The sequence below is a fragment of the Perca flavescens genome, chromosome 2, assembly GCF_004354835.1.
Source record: "Perca flavescens isolate YP-PL-M2 chromosome 2, PFLA_1.0, whole genome shotgun sequence".
NCBI lineage: Eukaryota > Metazoa > Chordata > Actinopteri > Perciformes > Percidae > Perca > Perca flavescens.
In genome coordinates, this window is record NC_041332.1 from 16,800,856 (window position 1) to 16,827,264 (window position 26,409).

At 40.5% G+C, this 26,409-nt stretch overlaps 2 protein-coding genes across 2 annotated transcripts in view; both read left to right on the forward strand.

Annotated features, from left to right (window-relative positions):
* The first annotated feature begins 484 nt into the window (after positions 1–484).
* dusp5 (dual specificity phosphatase 5) lies at positions 485–5,801 on the forward strand. The gene is made up of 4 exons (XM_028597369.1): positions 485–972; positions 1,837–1,976; positions 2,656–2,875; positions 5,042–5,801. The coding sequence occupies exons 1-4, from the start codon at positions 609–611 to the stop codon at positions 5,446–5,448; spliced, it is 1,131 nt and encodes a 376-aa protein (XP_028453170.1). The 5' UTR covers positions 485–608; the 3' UTR covers positions 5,449–5,801.
* Positions 5,802–8,143: 2,342 nt separating this feature from the next.
* smc3 (structural maintenance of chromosomes 3) overlaps positions 8,144–26,409 on the forward strand; it is a 32,847-nt gene continuing 14,581 nt past the window's right edge. The window contains exons 1-19 of the mRNA XM_028595852.1: positions 8,144–8,332; positions 9,064–9,139; positions 9,360–9,398; positions 9,504–9,571; positions 9,853–9,924; positions 10,654–10,733; positions 10,820–10,898; positions 11,144–11,261; positions 11,454–11,629; positions 11,923–12,003; positions 14,097–14,261; positions 15,996–16,117; positions 16,291–16,504; positions 16,732–16,835; positions 20,553–20,652; positions 22,165–22,325; positions 22,951–23,092; positions 24,038–24,188; positions 24,370–24,522. Coding sequence (XP_028451653.1) covers positions 8,318–8,332; positions 9,064–9,139; positions 9,360–9,398; positions 9,504–9,571; positions 9,853–9,924; positions 10,654–10,733; positions 10,820–10,898; positions 11,144–11,261; positions 11,454–11,629; positions 11,923–12,003; positions 14,097–14,261; positions 15,996–16,117; positions 16,291–16,504; positions 16,732–16,835; positions 20,553–20,652; positions 22,165–22,325; positions 22,951–23,092; positions 24,038–24,188; positions 24,370–24,522 — 2,116 coding nt within the window. The 5' untranslated portion in view covers positions 8,144–8,317. The remainder of the gene's footprint in view (positions 8,333–9,063; positions 9,140–9,359; positions 9,399–9,503; positions 9,572–9,852; positions 9,925–10,653; positions 10,734–10,819; positions 10,899–11,143; positions 11,262–11,453; positions 11,630–11,922; positions 12,004–14,096; positions 14,262–15,995; positions 16,118–16,290; positions 16,505–16,731; positions 16,836–20,552; positions 20,653–22,164; positions 22,326–22,950; positions 23,093–24,037; positions 24,189–24,369; positions 24,523–26,409) is intronic.

A 26,409-nucleotide genomic window follows, 5' to 3' on the forward strand; every position in this document is an offset into this window, starting at 1 on the left:
TCCTTTTTCATATAATATTGTATTGTATCCATATGGTAACACCTCCTTTCGGAAAGGCCTATATGTGTGTGTTTGTGTTGTATTCTTCATCATTCATAGCCTATAGGCTATCTCTTACTGTGTTTTTTTTCCTATAAATATTTGTGATTGTGGCTGTGATGTGTGATGTGTAATATCCTTTCAAACCATTGCATATTTGTTTTAGTCAAGAGGATTTAGTCACTCTGGTTTGTCCACAAAATGTTTGCTGAACACAGAGTGGGAGCTGAAAATGAAAGGCCCGGTGTAGCCTATGTGCTGGATACACGGTGAGTAATAGTTGAATCAAACACACTGCAGTGGGGTTTTTATTTACCAGGGCCGGGGGCGGAGTCACAGTCCAGTCATCGATGTAGGAGGGCTTTTTGCTGCGATCACACCTCGCCGGTGTCCATATATGGTTCCTGACGTCAAGCGCCGGAGGTGCCATTCACATAAAACTGATCTGCCGGAATCCCCTTTCAGGACATGTACAGACGCGCACGGGACTCCTCGCTCACCCGTATCCGCAGTTCAGAAGTAATTCAGTTTAATTCTTTAGGCAATAATAACAACTCCGAGGAGTCAAAATGAAAATCTCCAGCATAGACTGCCGACGTCTGAGGAAAATCATCAGGAAGGAGTGCGGGAGCTGCCTTATTGTGGATTGCAGACCTTATCTTTCATTCACGAACTCCAATATCAAAGGCTCTGTCAATGTAAATCTCAACTCAGTGGTGGTCCGGAGGTCTCGAGGAGGGCTGGTTCCTCTGCAGTTTGTCATCCCGGATGAGAGATCCCTGCTTCGGCTTCGGGAGGGGAGCATATCGACAATCATAGCTCTGGATGACCGGACGTCCCACTGGCAAAAACTGAAGAAGGACAGTGTAGCACAAATAGTAATAAATACTCTTTCTCATCTAGCGAGTGGGGCAAACGTCTGTTTCCTGAAAGGTGAGAGATTTCTGGGGACTATCAATTTGCCTAGTTGTTGTTTCAAGAATAGATTATAATTGTAAGAAAGCCATTTGCTGCAGTTTAAATATTTCACGTTAGCCTTTTGTTAAATAAATTAAACAGTTGTTTTGGGTATGTCTCTGTAGTTTATGCACCACAAATGTAAAAGTAGTGGCCGAGACTATTCTTAATTAGGCCTAAATAAATTGTCCATTTTTCTGACAGCTAATAAGCCTATTTCCTCGTAGGTCACTATATTTACTACTAACCCTATAGGCCTAACCCATGTTTTTATATTTTATTTTACTTTTCCTTTATAATCCAGAGAGGCATATAGTTAAGACCAAGTCATGTTTCTCTTATTATCCTTCTCGCCTGTGTTGTTGAGAGCAGCCTACATTTTTCTCTCACTTCTTGGAGAGACAAATGTCCTGCGTGCGTCAACGGAGCGGATGAGTCAGTGCGAGAGAAACGCAGAAAAATTGGTGGTGCAATAACTTTCACTGATAAAAGAAAAAAGAAAAACTAATCCCATTGCAACATCACTTTAGTTAAATAAAACCATCGGGTGTGTGATAATGTGTTGAAACACATCCATTTCCGTCTGTCACCTCTGCGTCCTCAGGATGCTGCCCTAAAGGGATTACCGGTCTTTCCACTGGCTCCTGTAATTAATTAGGCGCCTATAATCAGGTTGTAAAGGTTACAATCCACTGCTAAGACATTTTTCATAAACGCTGCCATTTTACAATATGTGTAGCCCATGTGTGTGTGTGTGTGTGTGTGTGTGTGTTGGGAGTAGAGGCAGAATTATTTATTATAGTATAGTGCTCATGTTTTTTTTTAAACCCATTTTCTCAGGCGGATACGAGAACTTCCACTCTCAATACCCTGAACTTTGCACTGAGGTGAAAACCATTGACCAGGGCGAAACTGAAACCGAGAAACGAGTCAACAGCCTCAGCGAGAAGCTTTCTCACCGCAAACCAGATTACGATCAGGTATGGAAACACCCTTTACTAAACTTCCTAGGCCACATAGGCCATACATCCACTGCCAGTTGTATTTTTAACCTTATCAAAAAAAAAAAAAAAGAGATTATAAAAATACACATCCAAGCCCTGCTGATATCAGAGAGACTTATATTTGGCATCAGTCCATCAATACATTTTCTCAACCAGTGGTAGGCTATTATCTGACCTTCATGCTCCCCAGCCATCTCATATTTGGCTCAAAAAGGGAGAGACCACAATGATGCCCAGCTGACAACAGGACACCCCATAGAGAAAAGCAGTCTTTCATCTCTGACCTTTCTTCTATCTCCTCCACTGCCCCAATAGAAAGCATGTGGCTTCTTCACATCTCAAAGAACACTATATTGTCTCTGGTTGACATATTGGTGGTTATTTAACTTAATGGTTTACATAATAGGGGAAATCCATTAGTCCAGCTGCATGCATCCATGTGTGTTTTGTCTGCAGATGAACATAATGTTCTACCCTGCAGCATATTGGGCTGACAGGTGTTTGGGTGTTGTGGCTTGGACTATTTTCTCAGGTGTGGATTATGCGTGAATTAAAGCAGATGCATCAAGATCTGGGGGTCTTGTAAGGTGTTGTATATTGTAGTCCTTATCTACATGAACTCACATCTTCTTTTTTTTTCTCCTACCTCTCCCAGGGTAAACCTGTAGAGATCCTGCCTTTCCTCTACCTCGGTAGTGCCTACCATGCCTCCAGACAGGACTATCTCAGCGACCTTCACATCACAGCCTTGCTCAATGTGTCGCGCAGGGACCTGCAGCCGGCCAAGGGTCACTATGACTACAAGTGGATCCCAGTGGAGGACAACAACATGGCCGACATCAGCTCCCACTTCCAGGAGGCCATCGATTTTATTGGTGAGTTGAACGGAATGAACGTTGTGCCTGGTTCTCCTTTTATGGGGTGTAGCACTTTAACTCCTATTGATCAACAGGGGTTTGCACTCAAACGTCTGAATCTGTATCCTAAAAAGTCACATGGCTCAATACTCTAAATAGTTTCATCACTCAAATTGGAAAGGGAAATAAATACTCCACCAAAATGGAGTCTTTTCCTGGAACATCAGCTACTGTATATTTATAGTGCAACATCACCCTAAGGAGTCTCTTATACATAGGTGTGTTTAGTCTTTGTTGCTGCCTCTCACCGGCTGCCATTCACAAGAAGGCTTTAAGAAACCAAGCTGTAATCAGTTTAACTTGATCGCCTGCCTTCAATCCCCAACCAGCATATCCAGCCAGCTTGCTTTCATTCAGGATTTGCTCACTCCCTCCCCCCCCGTCTTTACTTGAAAAAGACGAAATGCCGTCATCACCTTCCAGGCCTAATCTCGGTGGTTTACTCTGCCGGGTGTGGCCAGTCAGTGTGACAACTGGGTGAGCTGTCCGTGTTTAGTAATGGTGGGGTGGAGGAGGTTGGGGGCTGACTGACACACACACACACAGTTGTTTATGATGGTTGGGTGGAAGACAAAAACCAGCTGACTGACACATAATGAGAAAGCATAGTTGTTGGTTGCTTGCAGGTGGGAATCATTGATGAACCTGAGGGCAGCCGGGCAGTGAATGTGTTAGAGAGGAAGAGAGTGTGTGGGAGAGGAGAGGGGTGTTGGATAATAGCAGCAGCAGCAGCAGCAGCCGCAGCAGCAGCAAAAGATGTACATAATGTGCTGGTGGCTATTTATAGCCAGGCATAACTAAGGACAAAGCTCACCCACAAGCAGCTTGGCTGACCGAAATTGGGTGGCTATTGTTGGTATTGTGCATTGTTTGTGGATGCAGCGTACATTCAGAGTGTCTTTGTGTAAGCCCGTCTATTATTAAATAAGGCCGAAAATTGTTCCAGGGTCAGATTTAGCCTACATTTAGATAGGGCCACCAAAATTGATCAACCATGCCAAGTGATTAGAAACAGTGCACACAAATAATCACCAAGCTGCAGCTATAGGCCCCAACTGGAAATCAATCACCAATCAGAAACCCTTATGATCTGGTGACTGGTCAGGAAGGAGATGATAAATATTATTGACCCACTGCTGCCATCACTCCTTTTTTTCACCCCACCATCCTCCACTCCAGATGGGAAGTTCATGATTCATTCATGTGGTTTATCGAGAAGCTGTCAGAAATCATCGTTGTTCCCCCTGCCGTGGCTCTAAGGACCAGACAGAAGTGGCCCCTCAGTATTTTTATTGTGTAGAGAGAAACGCACACAAACGTGTAGGTGTCTGCAGTGGCTTCATGGAACTGTCTATAGGTCAGATCGAATTTACACACGAGACAGACAGAAGGAGACCTGTAGGTGTTTGCAGTAGTTCTAGAAATTAACAAAATCTTCAAATGTGTCGTGAGTGACACTCGACAGAAAGTAGATTTTTGTGTGGGCATTAGAACATACAGATGAGTGTGTGGGAGTGCTGCAGCTCTAAATTAGAACACAACTCTGTGCCACAGCGAGCTCTGCAGCAGCACCCAGCACCCCCACAGCAGTGGAGGAGAAAAAAAGTCTCATGTACAGCTGCACTCTGTGACTCAGACAAGCCTCACAAGTTTCTGAAACTGGTTAAAGATGTGTATCCCTACAAATGAAGTATACTGACAAGTCTATATTCCTGTTTGTCCATTACATCCTGCTGCTGCTGGATATGTATGTGTGATTGAGAAAACTAGATGGATGTGCAAAAAAGTGTTTGCATTAATTAGTGAGTGGGAGTAAGAAGTAGGCAATGATTACACCATTAAAATTATTAAATTGATTTTTCATTTGCTATAATTCACTGTTTAAAACTCCCTGTTGATTAATTGGAACCTCTCCACAACATAACTTGACTTGAAAAATATCAATTACAGACAGAAACAAAACAAAAAAATAAAACATGAGAGCCTCTATTTTGAAATAGTTAAAAATAGTAATTTTTTTTAATACTTAAACAAGATCATGATCACATCAAGAAAGAAAACGTCTGCCCCCATCTCACCACAGATCATTAACGTTGGCTTGTTCCATTCTTCTTGTCCTTCCAGATCACGTGAAGCAATCAGGGGGAAAGGTTCTGGTCCACTGCGAAGCAGGCATCTCCCGCTCACCAACCATCTGCTTGGCCTACATCATGAGGACGCAGCAGCTGCGGCTGGATGCAGCCTTTGACATCATCAAGCAGCGCCGGGCAGTCATCTCACCCAACTTCAGTTTCATGGGTCAGCTGCTGCAGTTTGAGTCAGAGGTCCTCTCCATGGCCCCAGCTCATGCCGCCACACCTGAACCTGCCACACCCTGCATCCCGGAGTCCGCCTCCTTTTTTGCCAACGACTTCAACACCACCTTCAACACCAAAAACTTTGAGCCATCTGTGTTCACCCTCCCTACCTCTTGCCTGCAGTCCCCGGTCCACCACCAGTTCAAACTGAGCCCAATAACGGCACTGCCTTAAAATGAACTGTGACTGCTTGTAGTCTTACTTGAAAAAATAAAGATTAATGCTCTCTGTGTGCCTGGTGTCGAAACCGGCAGTTAGACAGAAACAGTCAAGATCATAGTATTCAGTCCATGGGACTCGAGGCCTATGAAAACTATAGGCTACCAACACTCGCTGTGCTGTTTTCCTGTCTTCAGAACTGCTATGATGAAAAAACACAGCACAGTGATAAACTGCAATATACATGCCTTAGGTTGTTATTGTGATGTATGCCTATTCACAAATACAGTCAGGCATTTAAACCTAATTTATTTGAAAATTACAGTTTTTTTTCAATAATGTGGATGTTAATATGTGTTTAATAAATGTTTTCACCACACGATGAAGTCGTTGTCATGTAATCATTCTAGAATTGTGTTTTTAGTGGTAGTTGATAGGTCTATTAACTGAGAAGTCAAATGGGAGTCATTTAGGACTAGTCCCTCAAACAAGACAGAGGAAAAATCAATGAGTGCGTTAAAATGCGCATTTGTATCCTGTTCTTGCCTTATCGTGGTTTAGATCTTATTTGACATATGATTTTTTACATGGAACATGAGAAACCTGATTATTCGTATACAAAACCCTAACAGTATCCAGGTTTCTGATCATCTGTGTGCAGTTGTGTCTTGATTTCTCACAATTTCAGTGACTTCAGACACCTGGATAATGAGAAACAGACCTGTTTTCAGCTTTGTGACGATGCATTTTCTAGCTAATCCAGGAGGGTGTTTATATTGTTTTTTTTTTTATAATAAGAAGTAGGCTAGTAGAATTTTATCAACCCATAAAGGAACATTTAATCAGTTCAACTTCAGTTTATCAGAAAGAATTAAAAATCACCAAATTATAAAAAAAGTAGTACAATAAGTTGCATAAAATGGAAATACACAAGTAAAGTAGGCCTATACTAAATGACTGATAAGTACTTCGAGTAGGGTGACCAGACGTCCCGAAAAATTCGGGACAGTCCCGAAATCCAAGCAGTTGTCCCGAATCCCGAATCCTACCCTAATTGTCCCGAAAATTAGAGCAAAGTTTCAAAAGCAGACTCTCGAGTATTTTTTTTTTTTTTTGACTCTCGAGTAGTTCTAGTCTGATAGAACATTAAAAACTGTTCATGGTGATTGAGTCATCCTGCCGCCACTTAATTAAAGGAATACGCCACCGGAATGCATGTCGAAATTCTAGCAGCGATGTTTCCCCATTGGAATGAATGGCAAACAGAGCTATAGCTAGCTTCTCATAACGAGAGCTCTCCAGCTCACAAAAAAATATTAAATTGTAATCAGTCAAAAACATTAGCTTTGTAAGACCATAGAGTATGTGTTATATAAATGCCATGACGAAATTCAAAGTGTAAATATATGCAATGTATGTCGAAAGTCTAGCCGCGATGTTTCCCCAGTGGAATGCATGGCAAACAGAGCTATAGCTAGCTTCCTCGTAACGAGACCTCTCGAGCTCACAAAAAATGATCAAATTGTAATCGATCAAAAACGTTAGCTTTGTAAGACCATAGAGTATGTGTTATATAAATGCCATCGGCTGCTCACTGGCTGCAAGTTGCAACGCGAATTTTCATTCATTCATTTTTTAAATGGAGGCTCAGGCTGGTGTCCCGGTGTTACACCGTAAGCTGTTACCCATCAGGACGTGTGACCGCAGAGGGCGCTGTTGCACATCGTCTGCTCGTGCGTGCTAGACAATGGAGGGCGAAGAAGAGCGCGTACGCAAACGGAGTAAACATTAATACATTACGTCCACTGATGCAAGCTGTATGATTATTCGCGATTTGTTATTGCTTCCTAAGGAGAAAAAGTAAACCGCTGTTTATCTGAAAGTAAATAAAAATAAAATATTATGAAGTTTGACTCCTTAATTAAGCCGTTACAGTGAGGTCACACATTCTGATGGCTGCTACTTGTCATATATGGTGACCTCTGAGATACTGGCTCTGTGAAAACTATAAATAAGAAAATGTGTCCACATTAGTGTGAAGAGATGACATAACTACCCCAAACAATATTTTTAAGTTTAACTCCTTTATTAAGCAGTTACAGTGGGGTCACACATTCTGACAACTTAGCCAATGTGCTTATTACAAATGTAACTTGTGCATACATGTGCATGCAGTCACAAAGAAATACATGTTTACCGACTTCAGGCTCCATGCTAGCAGCAAACTACATATAGCCACGTATAGCCACGCTTTCCAAAAAACAATTCTTCATCATGTGAAACAACTTTAATGAAACCTAGATTTTTATAATGGTATATGTTGTTTTTTTTGACTCTCAAGTAATTCTGATAGAACATTAAGAAGAAAAAAAAAAACACCACCACGATTGGTTTCTACTTGATTGCAGCTTTTAGAAGGAGAAATTGGACAGGCCATCAATCGGCGCTATCGACTCTTTCGGTCTTTGGCGCCTAGAAGACAGGCAGCTAGACTATACCAGCTTTACAAATAGGGAGGTAAGTAGATAACAAACATGTCCAACCTGTAATTATGCACAAGCACATACGACCAACGATTGAAGATACTTTACAAATAAATATGGTATTTTTCTATTTATAATTCCGTCTAATTTGTTTTCACTACCAAAACATCATTGGTATATGTTTATTGCTACAACCCTGTTTTCACATAATGGTGTGATCCATATTATCCCGCCCCCGCCGCCATTTTCCATGTTATTCTCTTCTGCCACACCAATTTTGAATGCATGAATTTCTAATAATTTGTTAAATTTCGGTTATTAAATTCCTGGCTTCTCCAGTTTAGTGAAGGGGGGGAGCTTATCTCCAAATTCAGACAAGGAGACGCTCTGTTTAGACAGCCATGTATATCAAACAGGTAAGCTAACGATACTTGTGCGTGTTGCCGACTCTCCCTGGCCTCTTAACGTTATTCCACTAGCTAGCTACATGGCTGTGCTCGATATACCGAGGGTTTGCACACAGTTTAACGTTAATTTCGTTGCAGAGATATGCAAAATCACACCAACGACGGCGATACATCAAATAGCTATCTTGCTAACGCTAGCTATGGCTACCTGGATTAATCTAGCTAGCTATAGTTGGAATTGCCCGTCCCCCTTTCCCAGGATGCTAAGCTAACGCTACAAGGCTAAAACATTAGGTTAGCGGAGTGGTCGCTATTCTATTAATGTTGCACGATATCATATAGCTAGCAGTCGATTGCATCATATGTTAACATGAGCTTTGATAGCTTTGTGGTTGTCTACCGTATGGTTTATCTTATTACCAAGGTGGCAAACCCATTGGCGTTCTGAATGAAAACTGGCCCATACAGTAGCCGACAGGCAAGGCCCTGTTGGAAATCGTGCCCCGTTTATGATGCATTTGATGCTGCGCTGAGCACCAAAGTTATAACGTTGTAACATGTTGAGTCTAACTTATATCGGAAGTGCGAGGTAGCGTTAGCGTAATTTCTGCATTCAGGAATAGTCCCTGTATTGCTACTGAAGTCACTTTACATAACTTTGTCTAGCTAACGTTACAGTATGTGGTTAATGTTAAATAGGTGGATATTGTGCTCACGGTGGTCTGTGGGTTCTTGTGCAGGTCATCATCCAGGGGTTCCGAAGTTACAGGGACCAAACTGTGGTAGATCCATTTAGTCCAAAGCACAATGTCATCGGTGAGTAACGTTATGTGCTCACCTCAACTTTCTTTTTGTATGATACTGCATTTTTTAATAATATATGTATGTTGGTGTAAGGGGATGTACTTTTGAATGAAGGCACTTACATAAGTTCCTAGACCAAAATAGGTGTGCCAAAAACTTGTCTCATGTGGGTTGCTGTAGTGTATTTATGTCACCTTGTCGTCATTATGTTTTGTTTTTTTGTCTGTTACAGTTGGAAGAAATGGGTCAGGAAAAAGTAACTTTTTCTATGGTATGTCTGCCTTAATGAATTACACCATACAGCAGTCAAACATGTTTCCCTTCTGTGTAGCTATTTCTTGTTGTCTCAAACTGTGGCTCCGCTCTGCTTTCTTAGCCATCCAGTTTGTGCTCAGTGATGAGTTCAGCCACCTGCGACCTGAACAGCGCCTGGCCCTGCTCCATGTAAGTTCAGACAAATGCCAGACACTTTACAGATCCCAGCTACTGTTTTGAAAATGACTCTGTGACAGTGGTTTTGTAAAAATGTCTTGTTGGACTTGCAAACGTCAAATGCTAACTTCCTAATAACCAGTGGATTATTCTTCATAGGATTAGTTGCATTTCTGTTCAAATGTGAAGTATTGAAGAAGATTGAAACACAATGGGGAAACAGCTTTTTACATACAAGGCTATTGCTAAATGTAAACATTTAATATTATGTTTTTTCTTCCTTGTCACTGTAGGAGGGAACTGGTCCTCGTGTCATTTCGGCTTTTGTGGAGATTATATTTGACAACTCTGACAACCGGCTGCCGGTAGGAATGGCAATCCTTTCATATTGATCTATTACTGTAATCGCAGGCACACTGATTGAATTTTTTTAACTTGATACTCTTGAAACCTTCCAGTAAGCCCTGTCTTCTCTGTTGATATGTGATACATACTTGGTTGTTTTAATTGTTTGAGCCAGTATGAGCTAAAGCTAGAGGTGTAATGGTATGCCGCCTGGATTGGCCAATTTAATCTTAAATGTGCATAACTTTGTATATCCAGTTTTTTTTAGTTTGGCTGATAGTAAAATTTACATTTTTGTGTGCAACACTGCCAAATTAAGCACATCATTTTAAAAAAAGCTTTTAAGATAGGCAACTTAACCCATTTTACACCTGCATTTGTACCAATACTCTAAAAGGTGCATTATACATGTAGCAAAGGTACCAGATATTGGCATCACTTTTAAAAGAACTTTAAAAGTGTCTTTAGCCTTAGTCCAGGCTACCAGTGGAAGTGGTACATTATCACTATACTATTTTGAGTTCATATTGAACTGTCTCCCTAAATTGCATTATTAAACTTCTACGATCACTGATTGTAGTGACACTGCTTCCAGTACACACAGTGCTTATTATTCGGACGATGAAGGCCGGATGTTTGCACCACTCTAGAAATCCATTTGCTGCTTGGTAATACTGTGACATAACCAGCCAATTCCGCTGATGTGTGTGATACTCCTATTGACCAGTGATAACTGTCTCTTCCTCCAGATTGACAAAGAGGAAGTTTCCCTTCGCCGCGTCATTGGTGCAAAGAAGGACCAGTACTTCTTAGACAAGAAGATGGTGACGTAAGTATTGCTGTGGATGGACTGTCCATTTAATTGAAGGAAATAACTCCTGTGTAATCACTTGTTTGCGTCTGTGATTCTTGCAGTAAGAATGATGTCATGAACCTTCTGGAGAGTGCCGGCTTCTCCCGCAGTAACCCTTATTACATCGTCAAGCAGGGAAAGGTGAGGAAGGAGTGGGTGCCAACCTCACACTTGTTTAAGACATAATAGCTTATTTTTCAGTGTTGTATAATGTATTGCAGTATTTAAGCAGGTCTGTAAAAAGTGTACCAACTGTACTTAGCTGAATATCTTGGCCAATATCAGCTGATTTAAGAGTTTTTGTTAAAATCAGAAATCAACATCTGCTAAATTTAAATACAATTTATAATCTTTAACATCACACATTATTTCAATGTTTAATGCAGATCAACCAAATGGCCACAGCACCCGACTCCCAGCGTCTGAAGCTGCTGAGAGAGGTGGCTGGGACACGAGTGTATGATGAGCGCAAAGAGGAGAGTATTTCTCTCATGAAGGAGACGGGTAAAAGCTTCTTATCATCACTGTCTCATAGACTGTCATTCATTCAGTCATGCTTTTACAATTCCTACTACACAGCATTAGTCACCATTAATTTATCACTTGCATCAAAAAGATTCCAGTCCCAGAAAATTCAACATGTAGTTAATAGTCACATTTAAACAACAACAACATCATGAAGTATGTGTTCCTCAGAGGGGAAGCGAGAGAAGATCAATGAGCTGTTGAAGTACATTGAGGAGCGGCTGCACACCCTGGAGGATGAAAAGGAGGAGCTGGCTCAGTACCAGAAGTGGGACAAGATGAGAAGAGCCCTGGAGTACACCATCTACAACCAGGAGCTGAATGAAACCCGCGCCAAACTTGATGAGGTAACAAATTCAAGGAAAAACTAATTATGTACTGTGTATATACAGTAAAAGAACATGTTTTTTGGATTACATATTCTCAATACAGAATCTTAGTTTGGCTATGAATAGTTATCAGCATTTTTTTAAGACTGGTATAGAGCCATTTGAAAGACTGTAGAAAAAAGAGGTATCCTTGTTTAAATACAAATGAATGCAAGTCACTGTGGCCTGTTATCCAAAACATGAGTTTCCTCCTCTGTTGTATACAGCTTCAATAACCAGACTTTTTGGGTTTGTTTTTTTTTTTCCCCCAGCTGTCCAGCAAGAGAGAGACCTGTGGAGACAAATCCAGACAGCTGCGTGATGCTCAACAAGATGCCAGAGACAAAGTAGAGGTAAAGAATTCCACCTTGCAGAAGAAGTGTTGATATCTTGGATTAGGTTGGGCGAGAATAAACATTGTAATTAGCATCACAGCAATATCTCCAAAAAGGAGTCTAATATCTTGTGAATTATATGGCCCCATTTCAGATGTTGAGTAGTTCAATAGTGATTTTATTTTATGTCCAGAATTATCTAATTTTAAAAAACAAGATTGTTTTACACTGTCAGGGTTTTTCCTGCATAGAGAAAGTTTTGGCTCCCCCCTCCCCCCCACAGTTTCATAACCTGTAAAAATGTTTTGTAGTAGCATTAAAAAGATTTTCCAGTGCATCAGAAAAAGTTTTGAGCATTGACCTGACTCCCTGAATAAGCTGCAGAGACGTTGTCTCGCTCCTCCTCTATGTGGAGCCCCGTTCAAGTAGCAGCAGCAGTTAAACTGTATTTCACACACAGTTATGCCCTGATCGTACTAATCAAATGAACTGGACTTTGTGGTCAGTTGAGTCGGATTCGAAAGCCCCCTTCCCTTACTGCATTATATTTCATTATATTTTGAATTGTTACCTGCCACCAGAATTTTGTGTTTTCCTTGACATAAATTAAGATGTTTTCACCATAAATGTTGTCAGGATGTGATTGTAGAGAGACATGATGAATGATGCAGTGTTTCCCACAGGATTTTTTTAAAGACTGTTTTGGGTGGACCCCGGACCTCCTAGAGGGAAGGGAAGAAACCTTTTGTACATTTTAAAGTTAAATGCATCATCTAGTGCACTTTGAAAGCAAAAGTAAGAGGCTAGTTCTATGAAGAATGTTGTACTCTAGCAGGTTGGTAGCCTAATTGATGGGAAATACTGAATGATGTCACTCAACGTGAATCTATCAAATATCTTGGCTGCAAAACTTAAGGCATCAGAAATAAAATGTTTATATGTCCTATTCGAAGCAGTAGGGCTGCACGATATTTTGTTTCATCGTCTACATCGCGATGTGTGCAGGCGCGATAGTCACATCGCAGGACGATGTTGACGCTAAAACTTTTAAGACCGGTAGCCATGTGGGCAACGTGTGTATGTGATGTAACGTTAGTCCGACGGGGTTTGTTATGGGAAGTGAGGCTCTCCGTGTGTAGAAAAGTGCCGCGGCAGCTGCCGCTGACACAGTAATGCACATGATTTTCCATGGGTAGTGAAGCTAAAGTAGTCAGTGTTTTATGTACGCTGCAAAAAATAACTAAATCGCCTAAATAATGCAATGTTATCACAACATCTCCTGGCCATTTTTCACAGCAGAAAGCTGCTACCAGCCAGTCTAAAGCTAATATAGTTAGCCTAAAGAAACAAGGCGTCTGTCCCAACTAATGTTACTGTTCGGAGCCGCAACACTGGAAACGTAACACTAATCTACAACAGTCTGTCTGATATAACATAATTTACACTGATTTAAGTGTTCTTGGATACAGTTTGTTGCTAGTGTGTGACATACAGGCTCTGCATGCACAGCAAACCTCCAATCACGATCACTGCTGATTAATTTATCAAACAAACAAGCAGGCCCCACTAGTTGACCACAACCTGAAATTTAGAGGAAGCAACATGCATGCATTATTAATATCATTCACTTCAGCCTGGATTGATGGTATTATATGAATACAATGGTGTCATGTCAGTCAACCAGTGTAATTTCCCTCTCCAAAATCACTTCAGAAGAGTAGTCACAGCGCAGTTAGTTGCTTTGGTGTTTGTAAAGCATGTATGTAGATTCACACCCCTACAAAATCATCCCAGGAGTCGAGAAGGATTTTATTATTTCCAAATAGAGCTATTTATGTCATCTTGTAAAAATTACATTTCTTTTTTCATATCGCAGGGAAAAAAAATATTGCAATGTCAGTTTTTTCCAATATCGTGCAGGCCTACTAAGCAGACTCCCTGCCACCAAATAAATACACAATACGTAATTAATTTAACTTTACATTTTAATAGGTCTAATGTATCTAACTCTCCTGACACTATGTGGCTTTGATAAAAAAAATCTTAATCACTGAGGAGGAAGCAATTTGTTCCTTTTAAATCATTTTTTTATTTTGGCTTCCTTTCTTTAGGAGACGGAGCGTGTTGTGCGAGAGCTGAAGTCTAAGATCTCTGCCATGAAGGAAGAGAGGGAGCAGCTATCGGCCGAGCGCCAAGAGCAGATCAAGCAGAGGACCAAGCTGGAGCTGAAGACCAAGGACCTGCAGGACGAGCTGGCAGGGAACAGCGAACAGAGGGTACGGAAGCCTCCCATCTGCGTCACTTTGCACACGTGATGCTGCACCAGCAACACTCCCCCACCCCCTTCCCCTGCACCATCGCTGTATGTAGAGAACGATGGTAGTGTTTTTCTCTTTTCATCCCTGTTATCAGTTGGAAAGAGGGGTACAATTACTTTTCCCTTCAATAATACTGCCCTCATAATCCTTTTGATTTCTTTTAATTCATTGATCAATTATGCAGTCTGTACAATGTTTAAAAAAAGAGGAGTAGGATTACTAGATCCCAGATATCTATCTATCTATCTATCTATCTATCTATCTATCTATCTATCTATCTATCTATCTATCTATCTATCTATCTCTATCTATCTATCTCTATATATCTTAAAATTGTATTTACTCTGACCAACAGTACAATAAATCCTTATCAGTGAATTGCAGGAAAGGCCATTGTTTAATATTACTTGTAAAACTTTAAATGTAAAAATATTGATATTAATTGACAAAATTGTCCTGATGAATTACCTGTTAAATTTACTTGAGCAGTTTGGCCTAATGTATAGAGTTGATCGTTGTAGTGTTGAATCCTTGAGAAGAACGTTTGCTGGTTCAATAGTGGGATGAATTGAGAACCAAAACAGAGCCTGTGTATCAGACTCTTTGCCATCAGCTCCACTATACATCATTCCTGGCATTAGGTTGTGTGTACAGAGCTGGCATGAATCACTCTCCGTTTGGCCTTGTGCACGTGTGAGTATGAAGACGATAATCATACATAACGGCTTTATTGGCTCAGTCTGTGTGTGACCCATGATGGGTCCCAGGTGGCATGCTGACTGTTGATTGGATTAAGCCCACCTGGCAGAACATCAGCCAAAATTTACTGGAGCAAAATGAAAAGCAAGGGAAGAAGAACTTCGTCACTAGCTGCTGATGGTTCAGATTTAAGATGGTGTTGACACGGAGGGGAAAGAATAGGTTTTCATGCCTGTGGGATGACAACCCTCCATCAGCACCCACACAGAACAATCTGTCAAAATCACTAGTCACTAGGCAGCACTGCGTTTTTTTTCTTCTTCTTCAAATCGAGATGGAATTGTTCAGAATGGGCTTACTCTACATAGGATCTTTTTTCCTATTACTTCTCTGCCTCTGAATTTGCTGCATTTTTCCTGAATTCACAACTGGTTAATACTTGGTTTTAATGTTGTATGTTGGTTCCCTGTAGTATCTCAGTTTTTTTGTTCAGTGGTTTACTGGCACCATCAGTTGTCGTGATGGGAATTCATTATGGTGTTTTCTTTGTTTACTATAAAGTAAATTCTATTAATTATACTTAAATAAATCTACACATTGGGTATACACATTTGCAGAGTTTCCCTTGGACTCCAAAGCGTAGATAAGTGAACCTCGAATTCCACGCTGCCTTTTGTTATCGGAATATTGTGAATCTATCCTACACCATAAATGCACAGATGTATGGCATCTGTCCTCAACTTTTAAAAGGCAGGAGTTAATTTAGTATCTTAATCATAGTAATTAAGGTGCAAACTTAATATGAATAGTGCATCTGAGCAGTATAGGATACAACTTGTATTTATTTCCAATAATTTTGTTTTAGCCTTTGTACTGTACTTCATCATCTTTCTTTCATAACAACGTATCCATTTTCCAACAGTTTCTCTTCCTTCCCTTTCTCACTTCGTTCCGCATTTTGAAGATTGGTTGTAAAATTGCCTGTTCTTCCAGAAACGCCTGCTGAAAGAGAGGACGAAGCTGCTGGAGAAAATCGAGGAGAAGCAGAAAGAGCTTCAGGAGACTGAACCCAAATTCAACATGGTGAAGGAAAAAGAGGAGCGGGGCATATCCAGGTAGGGATGACTCATTCTCAGCCATGACCCCTTGAGCAGCTGATGACCATGTATGTATCGATGAGTCAATCATCACATTTTGAATCCATTTGCGTTGCAAGAGGGGGATGCGGTGTGAACTTGTGAATTAGTTTTGAAAAATGTAACTCCCTGCGTGGTATTTCTCACTCCAGACTGGCCCAGGCTACACAGGAGAGGACAGACCTGTATGCCAAGCAGGGCCGTGGCAGCCAGTTCACCTCCAAGGAAGAGAGGGACAAGTGGATTAAGAAGGAGTTGAAGTCTCTGGACCAGGCCATCAATGATAAAAAGAGGCAGATCACAGCCATCCACAAAGATCTGGAGGACACCGAGACCAACAAGGAGAAGAACCTTGAGCAGTACAGTGTATGTTCTTTTTGTTTAAAGATAACAAAGTGATAACCTGTTAGTTCTTTTTTGAAATTACATCAGGTTGCAGTGAGGGGTTTTAATCTTGATGATTCAAATACTTTGTTTATTATTACTTTTAAATGCTACTCTATGATGTATTTTGTCATTTAATTTCTGTAGTTTTAATATAACCTCCTAGCAGGTGAGTATATCTGATATCAACTTTCAACTTGTCTTTATAGAAACTCGATCAAGATCTAAATGAGGTCAAGACCCGCGTTGAGGAATTGGATAAAAAGTATTATGAAGTAAAGAACAGGAAAGATGAGCTACAGAGCGAAAGAAAGTAAGAACTTTGTTTTCCCATCTAGACCTCTCTTTGATCTCTCATCTTGAACCTAATGTAAAGTTCAGCCTTTTCTTGTGCTCATGCTTTTTTATATTTGTGTGTAGTTTCACAGAGTTATTTTAAAATATCATACAACATACCTACACATTACAAAATAAACAAATACATGAATAGACTCTCTCTGGAGCATGCAGGAGGCAGGACATGATACAGATTACGCTGCAATAATGTATCCGGTTTTTAATTTGGTAATAAACCAAAAAGTCTCTTGCTGTAACTTGAATTTGTCTCAAGATTTTGGCATCTGCCCTTACCGACAGAAGTTCCTGAATCTAGTCGTCTCTCCAGTTAGACGTTTTTGTTGGCGTCTTCTTCCCCCTCGTTGTTTCTTTACCTCTGGCAGCGTCTCTCGCATGAGGCAGACCGCCCCCCCCCCCCAACAATATTTGAATATACATTTTCATATGTCCTGTTTTTTTTTTAAGAATATTTGTTGACAGCCCTAAAGCCAATATGCAGTTTCTGCTTGGCAACATTTAGTTACATATCAGAGTATTGTCTGCTGTGAATGTCACCGGGCCTTCTCTGTCCTGTTAAACAATGAGGTTTATTTATATAACAGAGAGGATGATGCCTCGGGCCTCTGCTGCCAGACTCCTTTTTTGAATTGTGTTGTGGGATGTGAAGAAAATGTAGTCGGGACAGCTGCTTCCCTGCTTCTTGAAATGTGACAAACTAATAATAATATAAGTACTCAGGCTTGGTGCCCGATTTCTGGCGTATGACTATTTTAGAAAAATAAATACATTTAAAAAGTCCACATGGGATTTGTTTTGATGCGCTGGATTTAACCATACGGTCTATGGATTTAATCATCGAACTTCCAACCAATGAAACGAGTTCCACCAACCAATGAAACGAGTTCTAGCCAATCGGATGCAAAGTAGGGCGGGTCTTTGCCGAAATGTCAGTGTGGTGCCGGTGTGGTCTCCGTGGTAACCGTAACGCGGCTATAAAAAAAAAATGAGGCAAAGTTTATCAAACTTGGAGCATGTAGATACAGTCAGCTTTAGTTGAGAAAGTAGTTAAAAGAAATGGCGCTGGGCATGAATAGAGGACGAGAGGAAAAGGGTGGAGACGGGAAGCCGTTGAGCACTTGGTGCCTCAAATTGAAGGAGCCGGGTGCTTGCTTCTGCAGCGCATGTTTTGGACGGCAGCAGTGGTAAGAAAGTGCTTTCTAGTCATTAGATGCTAGTCACATAGCTTCGGTCCGTGCTCTCTGTCATACGAGTACCAGAAACGACGGCTACTGTTCGTTGCGACTGCGCCTTTACTGACCGACCGTGATACAAACAATACGTGTGTGCACTAGGGGTGTAATGATGCACTCGGCTCACGATTCGATATGTATCACGATACTGAGTTCACAATCACGATATTTAGAAAAAAATTCAACTGAAAATCAAATAACAGATTTATTTAACATTAACAGTGTTCAATAACTGTCTTGTTATACATACAACTTAAAGATGTATGAATGTACAATACTTCAATATAAATCAAGATTTAGTTTAATATTCTGTATGTAAAGTCAGACGTCATATCCTATTCATTGGAGCATGAATGCAGTGAATGTAAACGGGTACGGTAGCTCAACCAATAGGATTAAATGGACGTCATAGGCCGGGACACACAGGGCCGATTTTCGGCCGTTGGACAGTCTGGCGAGGTCAGTGACACGAATCTGTTCGGTGTGTCCCGTGCCGTCGTCCGTCTGGGGGCTGTCGGCGTTCATTTTGGCCGACCTGACATGTTTGGTCGCTGGCAGGGCAGTCGGGACTCACCCGGAAATGGCGAGCAGAATGAGGTGACTAGTCTCTCAAAATCTGATGAAAATCTTTTAAACTGACCTTTGTTGATCTGAAATGAAGACAGATTCAGCAACTGTACGGCCTATTTCTCACTTATAATGTTTTCAGAAACACGTTTCAGTGAACTATTTTAGTACAATATGAGATCGTATTCTGAACGACCGCCATGACAGTCTGGCTTTGAATTTCCGGAGAAAACAAACCCATGTGACGCGTTCGTCCAATCAGGTGCCGGTTGTCATTTCTTGGGCAACAATACAGATTAGCGCCGCCTGCTATTATGGAGGCGTATTACGTCTCGTCTCCTCTCGTCTTTTTGATGTGTCTCAAGGCAGTCTTTTGCATATTGTTCTATATCTACGGTTTTTTGGACCTCAGGGACGCGACTGATCATCTCGACTGGCTTTTCTGCCGATGGTCGGCCGTCTGGTATGTTAGTCAGCACCTATATGGTGGTAGTAAAAATAAAAAAATTAAAAGAATTTAAAAAAAATTATAATAATATTGCCATAGCTCTACGATACGTATCGTAACATTGTTGCATCGCAATAAATCGTACCACGATATATTGTTACACGCCTAGTGTGCACTAGGGCTGTCCTCGACTAAAGAAATTCTTAGTCGACTAACACTTATACGATTTTGTCGACTAATCGATTAGTTGATTTAATTGACAGAGCTGTGCGCTTTGAGAGGTGGTTAAGACTAGAAAAGCACAATATAAATGTAGTTAATTAACCATCTGTAAAACTGAGTTTCTCCACAATTAATCCTGCAAAAGCACCACTTTAAATCTTGTGTTTACCATAAATGTGCTCAGAAGTTTCTTGGAAATAAGTAATTAAGCATGAATAAGCATAAAAAATGACTAATCGACTAAAGAAATCTTAGTCGACTAAGACCAAAACGACCGATTAGTCAACTAATCGAGTAAGAGGTGGCAGCCCTAGTGTGCACGTTCATAGCGGAACATGATTTGTAAAAGCTATGTGAAGCCCAAACTGCCTTGACAAAGCTGTCTGTTTGGAATCAGCATGGCAGGTATTTAAACATAACGGCCTTGTCCCAGAGTCTAGACGTCTAGCTATAGGAAAAGATAAACAATGCAATGTTTTTAATAAATGTAAATAAAGCAGCTAATATCAACATGGACAAATTCTTGAATGTACTAATTTGCTTTTTTGATGATGACCAAAGTAGTAAAGTTTAGTTTTCACAATGATTCATTGTGGGATTATGATATTATTGCAATATGTAAATCCACATTGACTCTTAATTTAACCTATGGTTGGAAGAAGTAAAAATTGATCCAAAACTTTTTAGTTTTTAAGAATTATGACTTTTATTATTGTGTAATGTCAGAAGGACTTTAACTGTTTTGCCAGTCAAATTAACTTTAATGAGTGCATATTGAAATATTACACTGTTGGTTGGCAAAAAATGCATCTCAAAATGCATCAGATTGATGCTTTAAAATATGGAATATTTAAAATTTTCTTCCGGGGGAGCATGCCCCGGACCCCCCTAGAGGGGTAATATCCTTCTCACCTTTTTCACCCCTGACCCGTTTTCATGCCTGCATTTAAGTCTTCAACTATTAATAATCATATACATTTATTATTTATTTAGTGATAGTACTGAGGGCCTGTTATTTAAATTAAACATTTCATGAATATGTTTGTCTAATGTTGAATCCACCCACCTGTTCACTGTGATCCATTGTTTATCTGTAGTGGGTGAAAAGGCAGCATAATAACATTGTTTTAATTATTTAAATTTGATTATTTAACAAGAATTAAGGTGACATAAGTGTAAGAGTGTGTGACTGTCTGTGTCTGTCCAGCTACCTGTGGCGTGAGGAGAATGCAGAGCAGCAGGCACTGGCTGCCAAACGAGAGGAACTGGAGAAGAAACAGCAGCTCCTTCGAGCGGCCACTGGCAAGGTCTGTGTCACTGTACACAACTGTGTAATTATTGACTTGCCTAACGTAGCTACAGGATACCTTTATGGTTCCATCTCAACAGTGAAAGTGTGTGCGCGTGTGAGAGCACAGAAATGGAAATGACTTTTTCAGAGGACTGAAATTGATGACAAATTAATGGTACCACACACACACACTTACCTGCATTTTTCTCCGGATTACACTTGTTTGCCAGACCCTCCTCCAAAACACGCTGGAGGAGAGTCTGGCTACTCCACATAGCATTTGGGGATGGGAGTCAAACGTGCTCTGGTGTAATGGCATTTCTTTAAACCAATCACTAACGTCTTGGGCGGTGCTATTTTGCTGCGGAGACGCTGCAAAATAGGCTCGGAAGGAACTTGTTTTGGTGGAACATGTGTACATTTAAAAGTTGTTTTTAGTCGTGCAACAGAAAACTCAGATTGGACAGATCGTCTAGCTATCTGTCTGGATTTACCCTGCAGAGATCTGAGAAAAGGTTAACCATAGTCCTTATAAACTGACCAGAGTTTAAAATGCCAACACAAAGGAAGCCCAAGGCAACAGATATCCGGCCTAAATGAGTGAAATCCGGTGGATTTTCCGGCGGCAACGGAGCAATCCCGGAAGTGGAATGTCAAGGATATAGACTGACCAGAGGTAGACACGTCACACATTTTAAACCTTCCCACATTCACTTACTTGCTGGAGTACTGTGAGAGAGGAAATGGGCAAGTGAAGATAAATCAAATCCCAAATGAAAAAGTGCCTTTCTCTATATGAGCCCAGCTGAAGCAGCGAAGGACTCACTTTGTGGCTCAGCCAGTTGTCAGGATAGGTATATCAAATAGAATCATTCATCTGCCTCGCTACTGGCACCTTATCATAGCTAGCTAAATTTACATATGACTGACTCCACGCTGCCTCATCCAATAACCGCCAGTCGTTTCTTCTGGTATCAATCAAATATCACTTCTGAATAATGTCTGCCAAGATGAAAGAAGGCTTTTTGTGTCTTCATGGACAAATGTCCAGTGTTTATTTTTCTTTCATTGGTCCCAGCTGACTCAACCTGTCTTCAGGACAAGCAACCGCGAATAGGATGGGCTATCTCTTCTGTCACCTTTTTATATTCATAGTGTACAGTTCATAGTGCAGCACAGTTTTAACAAAATTAAAAGTTATCTTCCTGTTTTTGTCTATACCTCACAATTTGAACTACAATGTATTTGAAACACATTTTTCATTGTTGTTTTTTTAGATTGATTTTCTTCATTTAACAGCACAGTATTTCATCTCTTAAGAAATCCCTCTGTAATAATATTCTACTTTATAGTGAAGAGATCATGCTTTTTGTGATTTAAAAAAAACATATTCTTCCAGTATTTTTCATATTGCAGTCAATGTTATTTTTCAATCTGAAGTTTTAAACAATTGATTTTAGGATCAAATTCAATCTTCTTTTTAATTGAAGTGAGACTCATTCCTCTTCTTTCTCTTGTGGTCTTCCAGGCTATTCTCAACGGCATTGACAGCATCAACAAAGTCCTTGAGCATTTTCGTCGGAAAGGCATCAACCAACATGTCATCAATGGTTACCACGGCATTGTCATGAATAACTTTGAGTGCGAGCCTGCCTTTTACACCTGTGTGGAGGTGACTGCCGGTACCAGGTGGGGGCTGCATTTAAAATTTGCATTGCTAGCTCCTTGTGTTTTCACTGAAAATGTCACTATCAAACAAGGTCTACTAATTATGGGATCAGTTCTTTTTTTACATTTTACATTAAATGCTTCCATAGATATACACTACCGGTCAAAAGTTTGGGGTCACTTAGAAATTTCCACTCCATTACAGACAGAATACCAGCTGAGATCAGTTGCATTTTTTTTTTTTTTTTTAACCAGGGCAGCGGTTTTCAGATTACATTATGTAACCGTAACAGTCGAGGGTTCTGTTGTAGAAAGAAGTGGCTGATCTTTAATGCAATATCTATATTGCCCATTATCAGCAACCATTCATCCATTGTTCCAAAGGCACATTGTTTACTAATCTGATATCATTTTAAAAGGCCAACTGAGAAAACATTGGAGAACCCTTTTGCAGTTATATAAGCACATAATGTAATCTGACATAATGTAATTTCTAAGTGACCCCAAACTTTTGTCCGGTAGTGTACACATATTTGTTGGTTGATTTGTAGTTAAAGTTACAATGTGGCAAACTCATATGTCTCTATTTTTCTTTTTCCTTGTCGTTATTTCTGCCTACCTGCTCATGTCATGTCTTTTCCCCCAGACTGTTTTATCACATTGTGGAGACTGATGAGGTCAGCACCAAAATACTAATGGAGTTCAACAAAATGAACCTACCTGGAGAAGTCACATTCCTGCCCCTGACCAAGCTGGATGTCAGGGACACCGCTTACCCAGAGACCAATGTAAGGAACATGCATACGTTGCACCTGGTACTGTAGGCAGTACATTTAGACCCTGACAGCAAATGTGTAAAACTAACTCTGAAACAATTAACATACAATAAACTGTATTCATGCATGTTAAGAACCTACTTGATTTTGCTACCTTGAGGTATAACTACCATACACCTACTCTAACTTAATCCTGACTTAGTCTCCTTTGGGACATGAGGCCACAATGAGCTCACTCGATTTTTCCAGATACACCAACCATATATTCCACTGTTACCCATTCTATAGTCCTATATTGCCAGACCTCGCCACAGCGCTGCAGAAGGAAGGTCTGGCTAGTCCGCACAACATTCCAGGAATAAATGGGTTGTTTGTATTTATTTAAACCAATCACAATCGTCTTGGGCGGTGCTAATCTCCGGACGCAGCTACAGTGGCTCTGCAAAATATTCTGGGGAAGGAACTTGTTTAGGTGGAACATTTGCACCCAGCAAGAAAACATCACATACAATATAAAATGAAATGAACTGTTTACACAATACATTAACGAGCATGAAATAAATTAGCTAGATACATGGTTAAATGTAATTTGCTCTTACCAGTGTATTGCTGTGTGTTTTGTCCATGGCAAATAGCCAATAGGTCCCAAAAATGAACCATGCAAGCCTGCCTTGTTGCACAATCCAAATTTACTTAAAACTTGTTGCCATTTGCAACCTGTAACATTGCTCAGAGGTTCTGGTTAATGTTGCCTAATGCGACTGGAGTTTAAAGTTAACTCAAAGAAAGCGGAAAGTGAGGCTTTTCTGGCGGAAATTCCAGTGGCACTGGGACTATCCCGTAAATGAACCGTTGTCGATATAGACTATCGATTCTACAACAGACAGTTCTTGTTTGATGAGGAAGTGTGCAGTATTTGCCACTGAGTTCATACCAATGTGTTTCTGCCCCCATAAGGACGCTATCCCCATGATCAGCAAGCTACGCTACAGCACCAACTTTGACAAGGCCTTCAAGCACGTATTTGGGAAGACCCTGATTTGTCGCAGCATGGAAGTTTCCACCCAGCTGGCCAGAGCTTTCACCATGGACTGTATAACTCTGGAGGGTAAGCTGACCTGTGATACACAGTGTAGCATATTCCACTACCACAAGAAGTAGTGCATTGTGGCTGAGCTTTTTATGTAGCATACTTTTGTTTATTTTTAAGGACTATATGTCATTGTAATTCCAGTACTGTAGAAACCTTATATGTTTTATTTTCGGAACATTGTGTTGTGACCTTCTAGGTGACCAGGTGAGCCACCGTGGAGCCCTGACAGGAGGCTACTACGATACCAGAAAGTCTCGCCTGGAGCTGCAGAAAGACATGAGGAAGGCTGAGGAGGAGCTGGGTGAGCTGGAGGCCAAGCTCAATGAGAACCTGCGCAGGAACATTGAACATATCCTTTTAATTATATCTCATAAATATAATATTACATCATCAGTGCCCACAGAAAAACTGTACACTCTGAAGTCAGTCACATTTGACATTGTTTTCATTGTGAGATTTGTATTGGAGTTTTAAAATGTCCCTGCATGGCAAGCAGTGCTGCAGACATTGTTGCAGTATTACTTGCAACGGAAATCTGTTTTAGAAAGGTCTCTTTCCGTTTGCTGGCATTGAGATGTATTGATTATAAGAAAATGGGTTGGGTCACAAATGAATACTGACAATTATTTTGTCAGTGTTCATCCCATGGGGTAAACGGGAAGTAGATGGAGTACGTGACATTTTTGAAAATTAATTATTCAACATTATTGAAGACTTCATCCCATTTGAAATATTGTTATATTTATATAAATTGAATACAGTTAGTCAGAAATCAGTTTCTTATCTTGTAACGAAAGTGTTTCGGTTTTCAGACTAGAATGGCCTATTTTTCCAAAATGTTAAATGATGAGTTTTAGTTGGAAGTAGTTTTTCCAAATTAGTTTTGCAGTTGACATATTTGCATAAAATCACGTATTTTAATATATATTTTAAGGACAGCAGGCAATGCAAGGCTGTTGTCTGGAATACACTGAAAGTGTAAAACTGTAGGCACTTGTGATATTGGCATTCTTTACTCGGCCTTGGAGAAATGGAGGAGGAAACATCGTGCACAGTCAATATTTTTGTGTTGGAAGCCGAAACTATCTGTCTTTAAAAAGACCTTTACACAGTCATCCGTTGATCTGTTGATAAAGAATTATTATAATTCATATACCACTGTGCAGTGTATAGGAGCCTTTCTCATGTCTAGGAACTCAATTGAAAGAAGTTATAACACCCTTGAGTGCAGTCTTCACTCAATTACAGTGTGATAATGTCGCATGACTGAGCCTGAAATTTTAAATGCAAATTAATCATCTGGGTTATGTAGCTACTTCACCCAGCAGGTGAAGACAACAGCTGATTAAGACAAAACAGGCAGATCAGAGAGGATTTAGCATGTACGGTATGTTTATGGATATGGTCACTTCCGCTCAGGTATGATTATATGTATTTGCACACCTGTGTGACTGCGTATGCGGGTTGATGTGTGCACCTGGTGATTGTGTACATATGTGTGCGTAGGCAGGGGAGATGGATGACATGGTGCTAGTCCTTCAGTCCTGCAGCGATGAGTCAGAGAACAGATTAATTATTTAAAAGCCTCTTGTTATTCACTCTCCACCTCTGCCCTGTCGATAAGCATGAGATTTACGCTGATGCACCTCACACATCCCTTCTATTTTAAGTTTTCATTTTGCCACCAGCACCGCATTGCAGTGAAAGTATTGAGGTCACGCAGTAGGGCTCTTGTGCTATGACTGCTCATAACTGCTACAACTCTTAACTTGGTTATGTCAAATACCCCTGATTGGTATTTTATTCATGAGAGATTAAATGGTCATCACAGAGGTTAATGCAGGTTTCTTTTACTTACATTTTTTATTTATTTAATTTAATTCAGGGCAGTTACCTAATGTCAGCTTTGAAAACTCAGATCAGATGGCCTTAAACCAGCTGCTCTGGACAACAGCTGGGCAGTCGGTCCTCTGACTTTCAGTAGCTCTTTTTAAATCAGCGGATTGATTGGCTTCAGCATTTATTGAGTCCTGTTGAACCTCAAAGGCCCAGAAGAGTGTTGTAGTCCTGGACGATCAATAAGCCTGTCTGTTAAATTAGATTAATGATGTGACGCGCAGCCCCCCTTAATCCTCTGCCTTGATATCAATGATGACAGAGTCTTTCCTTGGAAGGCCAATCACATTATTGAAGCACTCTGTTGCACTAAAAAGCCTACCAGCTGTCCTGTGACATG

Bases quoted from the DNA above. Each gene is read 5' to 3' on its own strand.
- dusp5 (XM_028597369.1), top strand. From the start codon at position 609: ATGAAAATCTCCAGCATAGACTGCCGACGTCTGAGGAAAATCATCAGG. The intron at 973-1,836 runs GTGAGAGATTTC...CCATTTTCTCAG, and splicing joins AAACGTCTGTTTCCTGAAAG to GCGGATACGAGAACTTCCAC. The intron at 1,977-2,655 runs GTATGGAAACAC...TACCTCTCCCAG, and splicing joins GCAAACCAGATTACGATCAG to GGTAAACCTGTAGAGATCCT.